Source organism: Ambystoma mexicanum, chromosome 13, assembly GCF_040938575.1.
Source record: "Ambystoma mexicanum isolate Mex_15411 chromosome 13, UKY_AmexF1_1, whole genome shotgun sequence".
Taxonomy (NCBI): Eukaryota; Metazoa; Chordata; class Amphibia; order Caudata; family Ambystomatidae; genus Ambystoma; species Ambystoma mexicanum.
The window spans coordinates 152,550,655-152,572,531 of NC_090938.1; the positions used below are offsets into that span (position 1 = coordinate 152,550,655).

The window sequence follows — 21,877 nt, forward strand, 5'->3', positions numbered from 1 at the left end:
AGAAACCTAAGGGTCCATTGGGCCGGTGTGACAACATATTAGTATTCGATGTGGAGGGCACATTTCTGGCTGTACGCAAGTGTGTTGGTTTCTGGCCACCACTTTAAAAATCCAGGTGCACCCTGCGGCAACAGCCAGACAGTGTTCACAATAATTCAATAATGCACAGCACGAAGACGCGGGTGTCACGGGTGGCCATAAATATTAATGGGGGGAGCCAGCCTGTTGCAATATGGCCTAATGAGACTTGGGTGCTCTGTCAATATAGCTTTAAAGGACCTTCTCTAGGGTGGCTTTCATGGTGATGTCACTGATGTGCTGTACACCAGATGAAAGGGGTGCAGTGCTGGGGCTGTAGCACTCTGTCATTCCCACTATTCCCCGGAATCCACCACCAACTGTGCTGTCTTGTCCCCAGTTTTTTAATCTGTTCCATTGGCCCAGATCACTCTTCACAATTGAACAGGATGAGTTGTATATATCCCTCAATGGCTACCCTTGCTCTGTGGTTCCCCAGCACACAGCCATGCCAGTCAACAAACTTGCCTATATCAGATGTAGTACCCAGCCCCTGTGCACTGCAGCACCCTGTTAGTGCAACACAGCACTGCCAGTTGTTTGCATGTTCGCCAAGCTAGGAGAAATAATGACTGCTCTTCTTCCTCTCTCTCTCGCAAGCACATCCCTTCGGCACCCTGCCAAGCTCAAGCATTCTCCTCCTGTGTGGTAAATCAACTGCAGACTTAATATGTACTGGATCCCACTCTGCCACCATACTGCCATACACAGACCCATAAATAACTGCCTAAATATGAGCAATGGTGGGAGAACTGCAGAAAGACAGTTTATCTTGTTAGAGCTCTTCTACAGCAAGAGCACTGCATTAAATATGCACATTCCCTATAGGGGCACACACCACAAATACCATTTACAAAGCTTTTCATGCCACAGTTTAAATATTTCATTGTGCACAGCCATAAAAGAAATCACCTGGTGCTCTTTCGGTAGACTATCATTAATAACAAAGGTGGCAATTATTTCTGAGAACAAATTCCTTGTGTAGATTTCAAATCAAACATAACACTAAATCATAATGGAAATAAACCTACTTGCAAATCCCTCACCATGTAAAATATGCCTGCAGTCCCTTCTCCACCCACTTGCAGATAAATTTAATAAACGGCAAAATGAGAAAATGTTTGTTCTTTTCTGGCCACAATCTCATTCTAAAATGGATGAGCTAGGATGGATGGGGAACTTGCCATTCAGTAAGTGCCTCTGAAATGACAGGCGGTCGGGGATGAGTCAGACTTATGGCGGGAAAACCCATATCATATCATTCTCCTCCAAGCTCATCTCTTCTGGTCCCTCCAAACAAATCTCTACTCCTCTGCAAAACAAGTTTCCTTCCTGATCCATATAAACCACATCACTTCTTCTACGCTCTGCTGCCCAAGCTAACCTCCTCTGAACATGTGTCCTCCTGCTCCGTGACAACGATTTCTCCTCTTCACTTCTCCGGCGTACACATCTCTTCTTATCCTCTCTCCCAACTGACCTCTTTCCCCGTTCTCAATAAAAACATCTCTTGTCCTATTTCCTCAAAACACACATTTTCTTCTGCTCCATCCCAACCCAAAACACATCTCAAACATGTGAACGGGTAGAATCCTCCTCTTTCAGATGGTCAAACAAAGCCACATTAAGCCTCCGGTTTGGTCTCCTAGATTTTATTTAATGGTTTAGATTAAATGAATTTGCAGAGGCTGAGTGGACGTGATGTGAGAGCTGCATGCTTTAAAACTATAACATGTAGTAAGAGGATATTTCCTTTTGCTAAAACTTTCAAATGTGCTTGTGGTAAAATTCAAAAAGAGCACATACATTTTTGGGTGATCAATCTTGTACTATCATTGATAAACCGGTGACACATCCTGGGCCATCAACGCTCAAGGATTCACATGAGGTCAGGAAAGATACCGTAAGAGTGACAGTTGATTCAGAGGCGATCATCTATTGGGTACGTCCACAAATGTATTTTTTGTCGGGGGGCCAGGCTCAAGCGTGGACGTGTTTGAACGTGAGTCAGAAAAGTTGGACACTGGCTACCCCTACCTCACTTAAATGGAGGGCACTGAATGCTTATCCTTCCAGGGTTGCCAAACCATCAGCTATTATTTCTGCTCTGGGTTTACCAGAGAGAGTATTGTGTAACTCATTTATTTTTGTATTCCAAAATCAATTGAATTTGTAGTAAAACATAAAAAGGCATAAGAAACAGCTTCATCACTTAGTCACAAAAGAAAACAACATAAACATCCAAAGTGTTTTGGCAACAACAAAGCCAAATACAACACAGAGTTTGTGCAGCGAAAAACGTATTCACATACAAAAATGAGTTGTGACTCAGTGTTAGTATAATATGTCTTACTAAGAATAAAATTGGTTTTGGAAAACAAAAACAAATGAGTTTTACAATACTCTCTCTGATAACCCAGAAGCAGAAATAATATCTGATGGGTAGGCAAGGGAGGGGTAGCCAGTCCCCATCTTTTCTGACTAGCTGATTGGGAGGAATAAGCTCTATTGCCTTTCATATTGAACAATCTATGCTGAATCTATCGCCACCCTCAGAGCTTGTAAAAGAACTCAAATCTGGGGCTCACACAAGGGGCAAATAGCAATTGGCGGCGCAGAAAGAAATCATTGGAGGAAGGATACCCTTCTGCAATAGATGATAATCAAAATCCTACTCCATATCCTAGTGCATCTACGGGGCCCTATTTAGTTGTGAATGAGCTAACAAATGGAAAAGTTAGACGAGTAATGCTGCAAGGGCCATTTAATATGTGGGTCATCCCAAGAAATGGACAGCGGCCTCATGATTCGATAGAATCTATACAGGGGCAAACTACAAGCACACAGTCTCTTACAGATCAACAGTGCCCTCCCCTTAAACCACAGAACAGCAGTGGAGCTTCACAGGGGATAACTACTGAGGCTTCACGAAATCCATTGGCTGATTCACCTGCACAAGTAGTCCCCTGGTATAATTGTCTAAGGACCAATCACAGTTCTAATGCTGACCCCCAGTGTGATTTTGCTGGATGTGCAGATGTACGCCATATAAAATTGGTTAAAATTTCCCTAACAGCTAGCAGCCCTTTCCTAAACAAAAAAATGGCTCCTGAAACATGTACATGCTATAACCTATGTTTGCACTATATCAAGCAATGATATAACATCACTTGAATTTCCAAATTACACTAGTGCAACGAATTGAGTTATTGTTTCCCTACATTCGACTATTGTAGCAAAATGTATATGTCAACATGCACAAGCATTTTGGGACTTGGGGTTTGAACGTATTGCTTTTTGACCATTTGCCCTTAACATGCAATCTTGGGAACAGGGTGATTCGGGAAATGTTGCTGGCCACGCTGAAGGACAAGTGAATAGGGCAAGGTGGGAAAGCTAAGGAGAATGGATGGTAACTGGGCCAGCGTGCATGCTATTTGTCGAAAAATATTAATTCAGGAGACTCCCACACCAAAGGTTGTCTCCTTGGAATACAGGAGGGTATAGTTCCTGTCTTGGAAATACACAAGGCCTACCAAACTTGATGGGGGCTGAGGTTTTCACTTTACACAAAACATGCTTGACCTCGTCTTTTCAACTGGATGGCTACAGTACAGTACATAGTTTTGCTGTGTTGGCTAAAATGGGCCAGCCTAACGGAGAGCTTTTTATTGATGCAAAAACAGGATATGATCTGGTGGAGTTTGTTGATAGACCTCCTCAGACAAATCTCCTGGCAGCAATAATTACAATGCCACCATAGGGCTCTGAGGCAACTTTAGTGCTGACACTGTATGATCCCCCGTGTCGGCTTTTAACAAAAAGTCTTATGAGTGCAGTTACGGAACATTAGCCACTTGGTATGGTAGACATCCCAAGGCAAGCATTATTTTGAGTGGTGACTTTAATGTAGATTGTACGGACCCTGTGATCGAAACTAAAGGGGGCAAGCGAGGATGTTTCTCAGATAAGGGCTCTGAGTTGTCGTACAGCTCTTCTAGAATATGATTCAGAGATGCTGACCGACAATTCCGGATAGCCTACGGTGACTTGGTCAAATCGTGAATACAAATGTTCTATAGATTTTGTATTTGTAAACACTGTCCTTAGAAACTTTGGTTCTGCAAAAACAGAACGTATGATATGTGGTATTTCGGAATCCTCATGGGTTAAGTATATTAAGAAAAACTTTGGCAGGGAAACTGATTTTAAGATACAAATAATAAAAGGTCCCAAGATAGGCTCAATGGTCTGGAAAGACGTGAAGGAGGCAGATATTGCCCTATTAATAGCTAGGTCCAAATCATCAATGGCCATAGGCCCAGATGGATTATTTAACATGGTCCTAAAAAATGACCCTGAGTATTGGGCAGAGTTACTACGTACTGTGTTCCTCAGGTCTGTGAGACTGGCTATTATCCTTCTATATGGCTGGAGTCAATTTTGATCTCTGTAAGAGGGGTTCTCGGGAGGACCCGGGTAATTATTGATTACTATCCATGCAGGATTCTAGTTCTAAGATTTTTTCCCCGATTATTGCTGGAGTTACTTTCTGCATGGGCAAGCTCAAATCACATATGAAGCCCAATGCAGATGGAATTCAGGAAGGGGTACAGCACTGAACATGAAACCTGGATACTCCATACATTCATATCAGATACGTTGCAAAACCCTGTCTTTACATATCTTACGTGGACTATTCTTCAGCCTTTGACACTGCAGACAGGGAAAGATTATGGGGTAAACTGTCAGGTTGGGGGCTGGATGAAACACTGCAATACTTTATTAGACAGATGCATGAGGATACTGTAGTGAGAATCAGAGTAGCACAGGGTGGCTCTTTCACAAGACCATTTCAAACTAATATGGGCCATAGGCAAGGTTGTGCACTTGCTCCACTACTATATAATCTTTATGTGGCAGGTTTTGATCAACATCTTGAAAGCGTTCATAATCATCCTCCATCCCTGTGGGGCGGGGGGGGGGCTAAAAGGATATCTAGTGTCCCATATGCAGATGACACTGTGATTTTTGATCATACCCCTATGGGTCTACAGCGTTCACTTGATGCTCTGTTAAAGTATTCAGAATTAAATGGTCTACGAATAAACATAGGAAAGACCAAGGTTATGCCAATAGGAAAAGAAGCATACCGGGGAAGGAAGTGCATGTGGCAACTGGGTGGACAAATTCTAGGACAAGTTGATACCTATAGATATCTAGGTATGCACATTGCACATGATTTGAACATTGACCATCATGCGAGAGTGGTTAGTTCTTTGGCCTGGACTAAATGGCTCTCCCTTAGAAATGTGATTGACAGGCAGGGGGGCCGGCCATTCCACAGAGGCTATACTTACTGCATATGGGACAGATGTAGTGCTGTGATCCTATATGCATTGGAAACACTTCCGGTGGGTCTGGTTTCTTGGCTGCCAACATTGGAGGGGAAAATATTGAGATCAATGTTGGGCTTGGCAAGATCAGTGCCGGTGGAAGCTCTGTGCTTGGAACTAGGACTGCCATCCTTGCATGTACTTTGGAAGGTGGCCGTTAGTAAGTGGTGGGGCGCTATACACTTTAGTGAAAAGAAAAAAGCCACAAACATAATTAAGTGCCGTGACTCATATTGTGGGCACAGTGTGTGGGTATGGAAACGTTGAAAAATGTGAACTAAAACACTACATGGCGATTGGCATGAAGGAATTACCTGCCGCGCTGGGTGAGGTATATGCCTTGGATTTTGAAAGGAAATCTAAGGATTATGATCACATGACGTCCATTGAATATATCATGTATTCAACACAGGGAATGAAAACAAGTGAACACTGTGATTACCTGCTAAAGTGCTATTCGCCAAGGTTGGTACACCTTGTAAATCATTGCGCCTTGAAACCTTACTGCTTTTTGAAAACACAGGGGCGTGGATTGGCTTGGAAAGATGCAACCGACTTTGCCGTATGTGCAAATTATCGTAGGAATCGGCTAGACATATACTTACCCAACGTGGTGTGTTGACACGCCCTCCGAGAGAGCCTACCATAAGTATGTAGATTATACAACAGAGCAATTCTGGGGCTCCATATATGGAGCAGAATCTTGGGTGACTACTGCGGCTGCTTTTCATATATGGCAGAAGGTGGGAAATGATGCTCCTTTATGATGCGTTTGTGTTTCTTTATATGTGGGGCAGTAGACTGTGAGCTATTTTGATTGGTAAAACTCCTGTACGAGTGTATTCTACACAAATGCTATATTATGTATCCATATATTATTGATGTAGCTGAGTGAATATCTGCTCAAATTATGATTTTATTATCTCCCTTTTTTAACTTTTAAAGGTTGATTGGCTTACTTTTAAATTTGTAATGATGTGTAAATTATTAAATGAAAATAATGTAATGAAATATCGGAATTGTAAAGTGTAATAACATAAGTGTAAAGGTCTGATTGACTAGAAACACTAAATAAATAATAAAACATATATATATATACCTATGTGAACAAGCGGTCAGTGTACCGAGAAACGCGTCGTTTGCCAGGCTTTCCCTTTTGATGCACTTTTACTAAATAAAGAATACTTGTGCTGCATGAACCTGCTGTCTTGCCTTTTCATTGCTGGGACTGGACTTCTTTTCCCCGCTGCTCTCGGAGTGCTATCCATTGGATTTGCTGATTTTCCTTTTGAAAAAAAAAAAAAATATATATATATATATATATATATTTATTATGCGCAATAAGAGGCATTACTATATTAGGCTGCAGTGACATCCGGTAAACCTAAGTGAAAATCTGCATTTACAAACTCTGGAAATTCAATAATTCTGTATTCATGAAAAATACCAGGAAACCCCAGTTGTTGCTCCATGAATTATATCAATGTAGTAAGAATGTATTTTCTAAAGGGAAAGAGCTCAATTGCCAAGTTGCAAAATGGTCAAAATAGTGCAAGTCTGAAAGGACATGCAGGCTAATGCTTGACAATATTGACACAAAATTAGCAATTTCACTCTGATAATTAGAGGAAAAAAGGCCTTTGTCACTCCTATTACAGAATGCTACGGACCTCCCATCCACAACAAAGGTGTTTCGAAATGTTCCATTTAGAAAATACAAGATGGTTTGAATGAGATGACATTGTGACTTTAGCTGGAATTCCTTCGCTCTGGAAAGGCCCTTGTATGTTGTCATGTTTCTTGTCAGAGTAGCTGTAGTGATTGGATGGGTGTCTCCCAGCCCTGCCCTCTTTTACACTATAAATAAGAGTATCTCCTGCCTCAAATTTGCTGTCTTCGGGAGTAGTGAGCCACCTAACCCTGCTTTGCTGGACTTGGGGGATGATTTATTGTCCAGTGTTAGAATTTCCAACATCCTGGAAGTTGGCTCAAGGAGAATCCTCTGTTCATGGCTCGCTATCCTTGAAAAGAAGCTGCGGCTGTCCTCTTGTGCAATCCCAGATCAGTCCCTTTCTGCTCCTGAACACAATGGACTTCCTTGTGGAAAAATGTGCTATAGAATAACTCCCCTTGATATGCCATCAAGCAAAAGCTGCCTCAAGAGCAGTGATCCTGACAACCACTCATCTGTGCATAGGCCCGCTGTGCAACACCTAACATTACACTTTGTTTTGGTCTGTATGTATTTTATAGTTCCTCAAATCTTGACTGTTGCTTAATTTGTGATCCAGTCACATTGGGCCCTGTCCTTGCGAAGAAAATTCCTGTTGTCTGGACGCTAGCCAGCAGGCAAACATGTAGCTCTACATAGTAGATAACAACATGCCAGTGCCCCCAGGTGCCCAGCTTTTGCACCAAGGTCCTCATTGTGACTGAGGAGTTGCAGTATATCCCGTTCAAGATGACCTATCTGTTGTACTGGTTGAGTTCCTTGTGGGACTTGACAAGGCCCTTACTGCTTTTTCTACAGTCCATGTGCTGTCCTGGTAGCGTTAACTTGGTTTTGCACTTAAGGGTGGGTAGGTTTACGCAAGTGTCAAGAGTTTAGAAACCTTCCCTGTAGAAGCCTAGTGCCCCCCAAGGTTTTATGAAACAAAGGGGGTTGTTCCTACCACGTAGTAAATTCATGACAGTACATTACAACGTATATGTCTGTAGCAATTTACAACCAATTTCTACAGAGTGCTTCAGAAGTAAGCTAGACGTCCCTTGACGTTGAAGTGAGTGTGAGGACTCAATCCATACATGTAACAACAAGTGATGAGTTAAATCATATGTCTGCTTTATTATTTATTCATGTGCCCCCCAAGGAACAATTGGTTCCCGAAACAGAGCAAGATGTATCCTTCTTTCTTTTCACTTGCCTGCTCCACTGCTGCCCATCTTCAACTGTTACTATACAAAGTTATATGCGCCTAGGTGATTTGAACTGAAAAATACATGTTGGTCCCTTAAGTGAGTGTAGACTTACTTTAGAAATACACTAATTGACGGTGTCTCTGTTGTATTTCAGCTGTACATTCAGACCATGACGTTGACCATCTCTGTGAGTCTGAGCGCCTCGGTCTCGCTGGGAATGCTCTACATGCCCAAGGTGTACGTCATCCTCTTCCACCCAGAGCTGAATGTGCCCAAGCGCAAGCGCAGTCTGAAAGCGGTGGTAACGGCGGCCACCATGTCCAACAAGTTCACACAGAAGGGGAGCTTCCGTCCCAACGGAGAGGCCAAATCTGAACTCTGTGACAACCTCGAAACACAAGGTAAGAGCTTGCTCCTCCGAGTGTCTACCTTTAGGGGCTCTTTCTCAAGCCTGGCCGGGTCTAACTTTTAGGGGCCCACTATAAGGGCCTCTGCATGCCTATTTCATTTGAAATCATTTTCTTTATTATTGCTTTGTAATGTGCAAAATTACACAAATGCTGTGGTAAATCTCAGGCTGAGGGGAGCGACATAAAAACTAAAGGTAGAAGGGTAAATAATACAAAACATCACTGAGTAACACTGAGAATAGACAATCACAAACAAACACTGAGAATACACAATCACAAACACGTAAACATTTATTTGACTTCAGGGTAGAGCAATTATCCTCTAATTGCCAAATTATGATATGCTATGGGGGAGGGAAGGATAGTCGATGACTAGTGTAAGGTCACTTGGGCATTGGTCCCATAATGTTGAGTTGCCCGTCCTCATAGACGTTGTGATCGGCGACACAGTGGGGTAAGCTACAAACTGTCGGATTGCGGGGGCACACTTCTCTTAGATATGACCGTCCCTTCCGAAACCATTGAACCAAGTGATCCTGGATTCCATTCTCCATTTTTTGTCAGATCGCTCAAGATTTTAGAGGTGTTGACCGAAAAGTTCCTAACTCTGGAGTTTCCTGAATCTAGGGACCATGAGTATGTTTTTGCCAGAGGGTAATTGATTCTTGGTTGGATTGTAGGGGGTCAGAAGGGATCTAAGAGAGTTGAGTCCTGTTTCATTGAGACCAAAGTGAGTCAAGAAGAGGATTTCAGTGAAATGAGATGCAGTCTTCCGTGGGTAGTCAACGCAGGGACTTGAGCCCTGTATAATGGGTTCTCATACTTTGATGCACAGCACCAGCCTAGTAACACTTTCTTGGAGGCGTTTGAGTTGGGGAAGTAGACACGTATTCAAAGTTAGGTAGCCACTGTTGCAGTAATCTTACTGGGAGATCACCAGGACATTAGCAAGCATTAGGGCCAACTGGGTCCTCTTTAAAGTCCTTCCCTATTAAGGTACCCATGTTATCTGGGCCCACCTTAACAAACCTCTCACGTGTATGTCTGGTAATAAATCTCCTATACTCCCCAGCTCGATTTTAAGGTTTGTCATTCTTAGAGCACGGAAGAATAGTGCTGCAAAAGCAATAGTTAAACTGGAGACCCTGCGGCGCCGGTGTGTCACCCTATGAAAGAAATGGGTTGACTGGTTGGTCCCGGCAGTTGTTATACATTTTTACATTTTGATGTCCTATGTTTTGTTGTGACCATCCTTAATTCACCGCTCATTCCTATGTATAGGCTTAATCCCTCAATGTCATGCCTGTATGCCACTCTGTATTGTATTTTACTTTGGTATGCACGTAAGCCCTTCTAACTCATACTAGTCTTGGCTGGTTCCTCGTCTAAGGGCCCCTCTGGTGTCTATACCAGTCTTTATGCCCCTCTTTCACACTTAGGATGTACTTATGTCCTCACTCCTATATGTTTCTTTTCTTAATTCCCCTCCTTCATTTGGTCAATTTTGATGCTTATAAAACCAATCGCTGCTCCCTATTCTTGCCCTAGGACCACTCTTTCTCTGGTCTGTTCTTTAATCTCACGCCTGAATCTGACTTTTAAGACCCCCCCAAGTGTGATCCAGCTTAACGCCCTCACTCCTAGATCAATCCTAATGCCCGATTCTCGCATGAGTGAGGCCTTTCCGCACTTACCCTTTGAATGCAGGCCTGTCGTTGTGAAAACCAAGTTGTGCAAGTTTTTGCACAAGTGGTGACAAAAATTTGCCACACTCCAGGGGTAGGAAAGGTCTTGCGCTGCAGGCAGCAGAACATCGGCTTCTTATAACCTTCCTCTACAAGTGCAAATTGTCCATATGTGCTCTGTGCAAATGCCTCTTTCTATTTCTAAAGTCAGGCAGCCATTTTCTTTTCTTAAATCCTGAACATAAATATTGCAAACTACTTAGCTCTATCTCCTACCTTGGGAAACCACCCCATTAAGAGTTACTTATATTTACTTAATGTTGCCACTATTTTAAAATAACTGTCCAGTATTTTTGTCAAATGCACGTCCTATTTTGTTAAAGACTGTGAAATTGTCATTCGTGGCTACGTGAATAATTTACCAGGCCAGGTTTCTAGCTGTGAAGCATGCACAAGTATCCAAGAAGTGCACGCATCCTACTAACTATCAAGAGAGTATTCATTAAGCAAGAGAAATGTTACGTACAGCAAGATCTGCCCTCAGTGAAATCAGGAGTCATGGGTTCCTGTGTTGTGAAAACTGTGTGCAAGAGTGTATTCATATACATAAGAGAAATGTGGTGTATGACCCCGCAGTGAAATCAGGAGTCATGGGGTCCTGTGTTGTGAAACTTTTGTGATGATGTGAAGTGTGGCAGGTATGCAACGCTAAGACAAATACAAGAGAGGCGGTGTGGCTGGAGTTGGAACATTTCTGATCTGATTACATGGAGAGTTCAATTGGAAGAGAGCGGCAGAGTAAGGGGAGTTTTGGTCCATTGTAACTTTGGCGTAATCTGTTCAACTAAGATGGGCAGGTTCCTTCCCATTTCTCAGGCCTAACCTCATTAGGGTAGGAACGCATTGGGTCAAGAATATCGTTGTCTTCGATATACACAGAGTGGATGGTGAACAAGATGTTTGTCCTGCCTTAGATGACAGAACTACCCATCCATTTGGTCCATTGTAACTTTGCTGTAATCTGTTCAACTAAGGTGGGCAATTTCCTTCCCATTTCTCAGGCCTAACCTTATTAGGGGAGCAATGAATTAGGTGAAGACTATCGTTGTCGTCGATATACACAGAGTGGAAGGAGAGCAAGATGTTTGGCCTGCCTGAGAGGAGAGAATTACCCATCCATTTGGTCCATTGTAACTTTGGTGTAATCTATTCAACTAAGGTGGGCAGGTTCCTTCTCATTTCTAAGGCCTAACCTCATTAGGGTGGGAATGCATTGGGTCAATACTATCGTTGTAGTCGATATACACAGAGTGGATGGAGAGGAAGATGTTTGGCCTGCCTGAGAGGAGAGAATTACCCATCCATTTGGTCCATTGGAACTTTGGCGTAATCTATTCAACTAAGGTGGTCAGGTTCCTTCTCATTTCTCAGGCCTAACCTCATTAGGGTAGGAATGCATTGGGTCAAGACTATTGTTGTCGTCGATATACACAGAGTGGATGGAGAGCAAGATGTTTGGACTGCCTGAGAGGAGAGAATTACTCATCCATGTGTTAGGCCAAGAGGACCACTGCCTCTTCTGTCATCCACTCCCAGTTATGGCGCATGATATAGATTTCTTCAAACAAGTCGTATTATAAACTTCAGAATAATTACTATGTGGTTAGAGGAGGGATGTCCTATTGAAGGGCTATTAGGCCTCATTATGTGTTTGGCGTTGCAGGGAAAACGTGGCAGCAATTCCATTAGCTTACTGCAAGAAATTCCACACTCAAATTAAGAAGATGATTAAAAAAAGACTATGATTTAATTGCCTTTGCAAAATAATCCAATGAAAATGCAAAAGAACACAGAAATAGAAGAAAAAAAAATCAAATTGCAGTGCACATATTGTAGAGCGAGACAGTTGGGAGGGACAGAGACTGTAGACGAACAAGTGCCCGTTCTAGGGGCCTGAAAACCTCTAAACTGATGTAGCCTTATAGATTGAGGGTGGGGCCATTATTGCAGGATAATACGGCAAGGGGCATAAGATAAGAACGGTCATTATCCATGCAATGATGAATTTTCCATAGGTTTAGAATGCTTTTAGCACATAGTGGCAATAGCAGGATCGGTTGTGGAGCTAAAGTGACGAAGTGGAAAACCTTATTTAATACTGATTAAAGTTAATTGACAAAACATGTTAGTCACTTCAAGCATAAACATAACAAGGCCGCCTTCATAAAAGGAAGCATTTTAATTGTAAACTTGGATGAACAGGGAGCATTTTAACATGAGCATGTATTAGGACTAATTATTGATTTTTTTCTATTTGAAAGTGAAAGTAGGTTTATGTGTTTTAGTTTTCATTTTGGTAAATTAGATGTAATGGTGTCTTGTTGAAATACATCCTGGCAGGAAACTAAGTTGGTGAGTTTTGAAGGCAATGAACGGTTTTCTGTGATTTTCCTATGTGCTTCTGAAGTCTGAATGTTTGGAATGCCTGCAGTCAATAGCAGTAGTTAATGATTGCATGCCAATCAGTCTGATTGACCAAGAGGAGGTCAATAATGATCTGCATATGCTAATTAGTGTGGATACAGCCACTAGATCCCATGGGAGCTCAAGAGAATAAGTATAGGGTGATTTGGGGAGGGAATGGGGGGGGCATTTGTGGTGACTAAAAACCAAGCACATGAGAGAATATCAAGTGATTATAGGTGCATACTGGAATGCCTCAAGAGAAGAGAAGCACGTAATTAATATAACATCAAATGGTGACATTACCGAGAGTTGTGGATCGTGCTACTGAAAAAGAAATTTTACCACGATATGTATGAAACATTGAGACTTGTATTTGTACTCAGGGTGGTGTTGGCATATGTGACATTTTAACTCTGTGCACCTGATTCAACTTTGGTAGCAGCGGTAAAATATACGGTATTTAAGAATACATGTTTTTCCAATTTGCACAATTCTGCCACACACAAAACATGCAGAAATTCTGAATACAATGTAGGTGAACCTATGGCATTGGGAAAATGGGCAATACTGGATGCGGACAGCAGCGGGTGTGGATAACCTTACACAATGTAGCTGAACCTACAGGCATTGGCCAACTGGGGAACACTGGATGCGTACAGAAGCGAATGTGGATAACCTTACACAATGTAGCCAAACCTAAGGCATTGGCCATCTGGGGAACACTGGATGCGTACAGGAGCAGATGTGGATAAGCTTACACAATGTAGCCGAACCTAAGGCAATGGCCAACTGGGGAACACTGGATGAGTACAGAAGTGGATGTGGATAACCTTACTCAATGTAGCCGAACCTAAGGCATTGGCCATCTGGGGAACACTGGATGCGTACAGGTGCAGATGTGGATAAACTTACACAATGTAGCCACACCTAAGGCATTGGCCATCTGGGGAACACTGGATGAGTACAGAAGCGGATGTGGATAACCTTACTCAATGTAGCCGAACCTAAGGCATTGGCCATCTGGGGAACACTGGATGCGTACAGGAGCAGATGTGGATAACCTTACACAATGTAGCCACACCTAAGGCATTGGCCATCTGGGCAACACTGGATGCGTACAGGAGCAGATGTGGATAAGCTTACACAATGTAGCCGAACCTAAGGCAATGGCCAACTGGGGAACACTGGAAGAGTACAGAAGCGGATGTGAATAACCTTACGCAATGTAGCCAAACCTAAGGCATTGGCCAACTGGGAAACACTGGATGCGTACAAAAGGGGATGTGGATAACCTTACGCAATGTAGCCGAACCTAAGGCATTGGCCAAATGGGGAGCACTGGATGCGTAGAGAAGCAGATGTGGATAAACTTACAGAATGTAGCCGAACCTAATGCATTGGCCAACTGGGAAACACTGGATGCGTACAGAAGTGGATGTCGATAACCTTACAGAATGTAGCCGAAACTAAAGCATTGGCCAACTGGAGAACACTGGATGCGTACAGAAGAGGATGTGGATAACCTTATGCAATGTAGCCGAACCTAAGGCATTGGCCAAATGGGGAACACTGGATGCGTAGAGAAGCAGATGTGGATAACCTTACAGAATGTAGCCGAAACTAAAGCATTGGCCAACTGGGGTACACTGGATGCGTACAGAAACGGATGTGGATAACCTTACGCAATGTATGCAGCAACATACTGCACATTTCCAACAATCAAGCCGTCAAAAAACAAAAGGCTCTCCAAAAATTATCTCCACTACAAAGGATAGGGAATTGGGCTCCAGGTTCTATTACAAGAAACACAGGTGCATGCAATGAATCCCCCCAGGAAAGAAAAACAGTGTACTTTAACCCCAAACAGCACACAGGTTTCCTGCAGGCTATCCGAGCCCTGCTGCTATACCTTGGGAAGCTGTATCTACAGTTTGAGGGCAGTAGAAAGGAAGAACTCTTGCAACAGAGGCACATGCAAAGAAGGGGAGGAATACACACCACGCCTACCCAGGGTGAGACTGTCCTCCAGGGCCTAATGGAGTTCCAAATCATGAGATTGCATTGGCGGGCAGGCCCAAGATCATCAATATACTCCGGCCCTTTGAGTGGGACCTTCAAAGCCAAATAACTATTCACAATGCCATACCCCCTCTCTATTGAAGTACTCAATCGTTTGGCAAAAGGCTCCTTCCACCGTACTGTGGGCATAGGGCATGACCTGGATTAACCAACATGTACACACATACTCACACAGATGTGAATAGCATTCTGTCTCTACACTGAAATCGCACACACTCACTGACGCAAGGTTTACCCAGAGCCTAACGGGCAATGCAGGATATCCACTCCTACCACGGCTTCTGGGACATTATTTTTATTTTATTTTATTTATTGAGCATTTGTATGGCACCTATACATCATAAAGTGTTTCCAGCTGCCACAAGACAAGGGGGGTTACAGGGGAGAAAATAACACTAGCAGTCCTACAAGGTCTTGTAACATTCGGATCGTGCAAGTGCACTTGCAAGAAGTGCAGGGAGAGGGGAAGAGGGAGAAGTGCAAAGGGAGGCCCAGGTGGGCAAGTGCTCAGGTTCCTGGAATAGGGGTCAACTAGTGCGAAGGATGGGAGTTGGACCAGACTCAGTAGGCAAGTTGGGTAAGGGTTTCCAAGGGCAAGTGCTGGTAAGGGGTAAGGGGGAGACTGGTGAAAGGAGGGCCAGCCCCAGTAAGGCTCATGAGGGATACAGGCCACCAGACATAGAGGCAGGGTGTGAAAACAAAATCAAAATATCGAGGCTGAGTACCCCAAAAGGAAATACACCGAACACGGGTTACATAGGAACATACAAAGTACTTTATTTTATACTGAATCCAGTTACGAAGAACATAGCAAAATCAGATAGCTATCGGCCCTCAGTGCAACACAACAAACTCCAGCGTGGTTCAGTGTGTTCAGTGAGAGACGATGTACATTAGAATGCATTGGTCTGTTATACTCTTCGTGAGCACGATGTCCAGCCCTACTTTGGGTTAATAATCTGCTAATACATCACCGATCTAGGGTTCATGCCGAGTTTCGCACATCCACATGTCACTGGTTTGCTTTTAATACATATATCAACAAGCCTATACGGCAACTGTGTATTCTGGGATTTCCCATGCAGATCTTCTCAAAGATTAATACAATGTAGTTAAACAAGTGTTCTACGTTCAGTATTTGAATACATTGCTCTTAACATATGCTCATGGATTAGTTTCATTGCACGAGTAATCCTTTACACACAGGTCAAAAGAAGGACAAGGTCTCAGTTCATGACCTCAACAAGTGGCCTGCAGGCGAGTTACATATTAGCTACATACAGAGGTCAAGACAGCCATGTTGTATTTCGGAATGACATTGTCCACCATTTTAACTCACAGGGTGACTTTACAAAGCGAACCTAAAATGGCAGATTGGCCTAAAATGGCGGCTTACATTGATTTTAAGGTCAGGACCTTGCAACACAAATTTCTTTGCAAGCGACTTATAAGCAGCTTGGCATAGGCCAATATACATATATTTATTGCGATAGCAGGCATGATATAATTTCTCATTTGACAAACCCTCCTTTTGGCCTATGCCAAGTGCTAAAACGATTTTGGATCTCCTTGCAAATAACTCCATGCATCATCGTCCATGCACCCTGAATCGTTGTCGGAAATATCTATTGCCATTAAGTCATTCGCTAGAATTTCTTTCAATACATATTCTTTTGTAGTTTTATCTGGGGCATGCACTTTATGTCCTATTGTACCTATCGCTTGTGCGCAACATCCAGCTAGCTTCGAACATATACTAGGTAGACACTGAATACAGCAGCAAAGAAACAGAATTCCCAAAATAATCAGCAAGACCGAAAGTACTTTCCAAACCCAAGATAACAAGAAGTTCCAGAACCAAGCGCTAAGATCCCAGTTTCCCTCGGGAACATGCACTTCTGAACTAAGGACGTGCAGATTCTGTATTGCCTTGAAGATAGTTGGGGAGGAATCTGGCACAAAAACACAGCAAGCGGACTCCACTAATTTACCCACACCACCACATTCAGCCAGAATGACATCTAATGCCATTCGGTTTTGAAGTGCTACTAGTCTTATTGCCTTCTGTTCTAATGTCATATTGTAGAGTATGTCTGTGGACCGGTTGATGGTTCTTTCCAGTACTCTCGCTAGTCTTCTGAAATCTTCGGAATTCGCTATCTGCCCCCAAAATGGCACAACTGATTTTGCTATATCTCCCAAGATTTGTGGTGGAGTGTCACCATTCTCGTCCCGCCGTGGACGAGCCTTTGAAACTTCTTTTGTACTAGCTCTAAACACCCCAGGTAACAGGATCCCTAAATAACAGGTTCCCTGCCAATCCCTGGGCAACCATGGGAATGCTACATTACCACAGACAAAGTAGACAGGTTCGCCTACATACAAAGGTCTGTTTTCCCCAGTCAAATTTGCAACGTCGGGACAACCTAGAAAATCTCCCATTGACTGAGTTCCATTCCTCTGTATGCAAAAAGAAACTGAATTGGGGCTATGGTTAACAGTGTAAGAAGGAGGCATGGCATCCTTATGGCCTATCGGAGCCATCTTAAAGGAAATCAAAGATTGAAAAAGACGAGACAGTCTATCAGAATGCCTAATAGAAGCAACTTTAGGTTTACTCCTGTTTGCGAAAAGTGAGAATCCCAGGGGAATCAAAACATGTTTCTCAAAACTATTCAAATTAGTGCCGTCAAAGTTCCCTGAGATGCTATCACTCCAACGGCCAAAGAACAGTGTTCTAAGAGAAGCATAACAAGCGGTTGTCAAAGATAAAGGATGAATATACCAACCTAGCCTCTTATCCCCGTGTTGCGGTAAATGTGAGCAGACCCAACAGTTAGACTTATTAAAAATGGCATGCGTAGCATTCATGATAAGTAGCAGAGTATTATTGTTGTACCTTTGTCTATGCTGAGAGTCCCTAGGGGACTGAGTATGCAAATGTGCAAAGGGAGTAGGAACAGTAGGTACATTTTCAGTGGGCAACAAGGATTCTGAAGGATGCATTTCCTCAAGATACCACAATACTAAAACAATGACTATTAAAAACCCAAATATCATTATAAAACACAGCAATACGTTTTCGGGGCCCAGGCATATTGTCCATTGTCCCGGTTGGTCACCCCCTCATTTACAAGTCCCATACGAGCGGTAGCGGTGGCAGGCATTGTAGTCTTCAAACAGAAACCCCCATTGTTCGTTGCTGGCGACTTCCCGGCCGCGCGACTTCTTAGTGCTTCCACAACCCTAGCCAACAGAATCCCCTTTCTCAAATTTGGGCAAAAACAAGCCCTCGATGATCCTTTCCTTCTTCGAATGCACAGCCGAACCGTGCCGTAAATCTATTTTCTTGGACGCAGATTGTACCTTGCTTTTCCTGGTACTGATTGATCCGGAAACAATGTGTCGTCACTTCCCATTGTAAGCAACGTATCAGAGACAAGTGAAGATGCCGAATTTGGAACAGCAGTTTCCGGATGCAAAACTTTTGGAGAGTGTGGAGACAAAATGGCTGTTTCCCCAAGGCTAGCGGGCTTAGAAAGATTCTCCGACACATTCTCGGCACTATGTACTGCTTTGGGATTGTTGGTTGCAGCATTAGCAACGGGTTTTGTTTCTTCTGTAACGTGTGGTACTCGGTGAGGAAGTTTCTTGACATGGGACGAGTGGATCCAATTCTTTCTTCCAGAGACCTGCACCGCTGTTTGGGTGACCAACAGGAACTGGAACGGGCCACGCCAGCGAGGCACAAGGCAGGAAGAGTGCTCAAATGCCTTGATGAGCACCCAACTTCCAGGCCGTATACTGTGGCCCGCGCCCTCGTATCGCACAGGTAAAGCCTCTCGTACCTGGTGATAAATCAAATACAGGTTTTTAGTCAACTGGCTGCAATAATCTGAAAGTAATACATTTTCAACATTTCTTAACAAATTACATTTAAGAAGGTTCTAGATATTGGCAGGTCTCCCCATTACCACCTCAAATGGAGAGAGCCCAGTCTTAGTTTGAGGGGTTGTACGCATGGATAATAACACGATCGGTAAGGCGTCCGGCCATTTTAATTTAGTGCCGGCACAAGTCTTAGCAAGCTTGTTCTTGATGATACCGTTGTGTCTTTCTACTAGTCTGGCGCTCTGAGCATGTCTGGCCGAATGGAACCGTTTGTCGATCTGTAATGCCGCACATATCTGCAGAATTACAGCAGCGACAAAATGTGGACCATTATCCGACCAGATGACTCTTGCTAGCCCAAACCGTGGAAAATATTCCCTTAACATGGTTTTCGCAGTAGTCATGGCTGTAGCATCTTTAACGGGGAAAGCCTCAACCCATTTACTAAAAGCACAGATGACCACCAGCACATATTTTTTGTTATTACATCGTTCCATTTCAATAAAGTCAAAGTGGATAACTTCAAAGGGGACAGAGGATGGCCCGAAACTTCCCCTTGGAGTTGCTGTCCACTTTCCCACATTGTGTTGTAGGCAAATCATACAATCCTGGACATAGCGCTGGGCAATTTTTGAAATTTTGTCATTTGCCCAAACTTTTTCTAACATCTTTGTCATCTTCTGGTCACATGCATGCATAGGACCATGGGCCATGATGACCATCATCATTATATATGTGTCAGGGAGTAGCCATCTCCCTTCCGCTATGTCCACCCAACACCCGTCTTCATCAAGTTTCCCCAAGCCTTCCGCCCACCTCTTGGATTCTTCTAACATGGCATCAGCTTGGATATTCTGTACAGACCCAACACCCTCATCCACTGCATAAGCATTTACAGTCTCCCTTGAAACATACATCTCCGTAAGGGGATCGGTAGCAGTTTGTCTACCTATCTGATCAGCGAAAGCATTCCCTTTCCCTATGTCATCTATAATCTTTTGATGTGCTGTATATTTCAAAACAGCTAACTGAGTAGGGAGCGCAAGCGCTGAGAGTAGTTGTACTATTAGGGAGCCATGTTGAATTTTAGTGCCATATGAAGTTAGGAACCCTCTCTATGACCAAAGTCTCCCAAAGTTGTGAACCACCCCAAAGGCATACTGACTATCAGTATATATGTTTACTGCAAGCCCTTCGGAAAGTTCACAAGCTTGGTTCAATGCTCTAATCTCTGCGGCCTGCGCAGAGTTATGCATGATTCTCTTGGTTTCCACGACCGTGCTTAATGTGGTGATTGTATAAGCAGCTGTGTATGTACCATCCGGAAGTTTGAAGCAGGAGCCATCACAGAACAGCTCTCCTCGCGGATTATCCAAAGGAGTGTCTTTCAAATCAATTCTACCCTTTGTTTATTGTTCGGTAGCATACAAACAATCATGTGACTCTTCATCGCCGCAAGTAGTATCTTGCGGGAAAGGTAGGAGTTCAGCCAGATTAAGAACACAACACCTCTTAATTTGAATGTGAGGAGCAAACAAGATCAATTCATATCTCGTCAACCGTGCAAAAGTGAGGTGTTGCGTTTAGGTTCGGTTCAGTAGAATATCTACAGAGTTAGGCACCATCAGGGTTAGATCATGGCTAGGACATTCCCTCACTCTGTTTTACAGATGTAGCAGCAGCAGCGACAGCTCGCAAACATCTTGGCAAAGCGCATGCTACAGGATCAAGGGCAGAAGAAAAGGAACCGCACGGCCTATTATTCCCTCCATGTTCCTGCGTTAATACAGCCAAAGCACATCCATCACATTCATGCACAAACAACACAAAGGCCTTTTCATAGTTTGGCGTGCCCAAAACTGGTGCAGAGCATAATGCAGTCTTAAGCAAGTCAAACGATTGCTGGTGTTTCGCGTTCCACTGCAATGGCGTAGAAAGGCCCTTCTTTGTCAAAGCCAACATCGGTTTGATCACTAGTGAAAAATTTGGGATCCACAACCTACAGTAAGAAGCCATACCTATCAAGGCTCTAACTTCCTTCTGTGTATTTGGGACAGACATGCCAGAAATGTGTTTTATTCTTTCAGGTGTCAATCTACTTCACTCCTTTGACAGGAGATAGCCTAAATAGGCGACCACCTGGCAACAATATTGAAACTTTTTAAGCAAAGCTTTGTGACCATGCTTAGCTAGATGGATAAGCAATAACACAGTGCACTGCTTCCAGGCGCTCTCAGAGTCAGCAGCTAAAAGCAAGTCATCAACATACTGAAGCAATGTACAAGTAGAGGGCAATTCAAGGGTATCAAGCTGTTCTTTCAAAGCCCTACTATAGATGCTAGGAATCTCTGTGTACCCTTGAGGTGCACGAGTGAATGTGAACGAGCGTCCCCCTAAGGTGAACGTGAACAAGTATCTGCTATCCTTGTGTATAGGAATACTAAAGAAAGCATGCTTTAGATCCACAACACTAAAGTAAGTAGCTGTAGCTGGAATAATAGTTAATATCGTTGTCACATCAGGCACTATTGGAAATTGTGGAGCAACGACCTTATTAAAGGCACGTAAATCAATTATGAAACAGAACGGCTTTCTTGTACACGGGTAAAATCGGACTATTACACAAACTTCCTGAAATTTCTTCAATCACCCCGCGATGCACAAAATCGGAAACAATGCATTTCAAAGCTCGCTCGCCCTCAACTGAAATCTTATACTGGGGAATGCGTGGCAGCTCAATTCCATGTTTCAAAACTATCTTAACAGGTTCAATCTGTAAAACACCGACATCATTGCCATCAACAGCCCATAAGCTCTCTGGTACATTAATGAATTCTATTGGCAAAGATCTAGTCAAGAATTGCGAGACAGAAAATTGTTGTGGTGAAATCGTCAAGCGCACTCCATTAGAAGAACAATAAATCACTGCATTTAATTCTTTTAACAGATTCAA

At 43.2% G+C, this 21,877-nt stretch overlaps 1 protein-coding gene across 2 annotated transcripts in view; it reads left to right on the top strand.

Moving 5' to 3' along the window:
* The window catches only part of GRM4 (glutamate metabotropic receptor 4), a 1,444,124-nt gene that overhangs the window by 1,325,317 nt on the left and 96,930 nt on the right, over positions 1–21,877 (top strand). For both annotated transcript variants that reach the window (XM_069633515.1, XM_069633516.1), the window contains one exon: positions 8,548–8,794. In XM_069633515.1, coding sequence (XP_069489616.1) covers positions 8,548–8,794 — 247 coding nt within the window. The remainder of the gene's footprint in view (positions 1–8,547; positions 8,795–21,877) is intronic.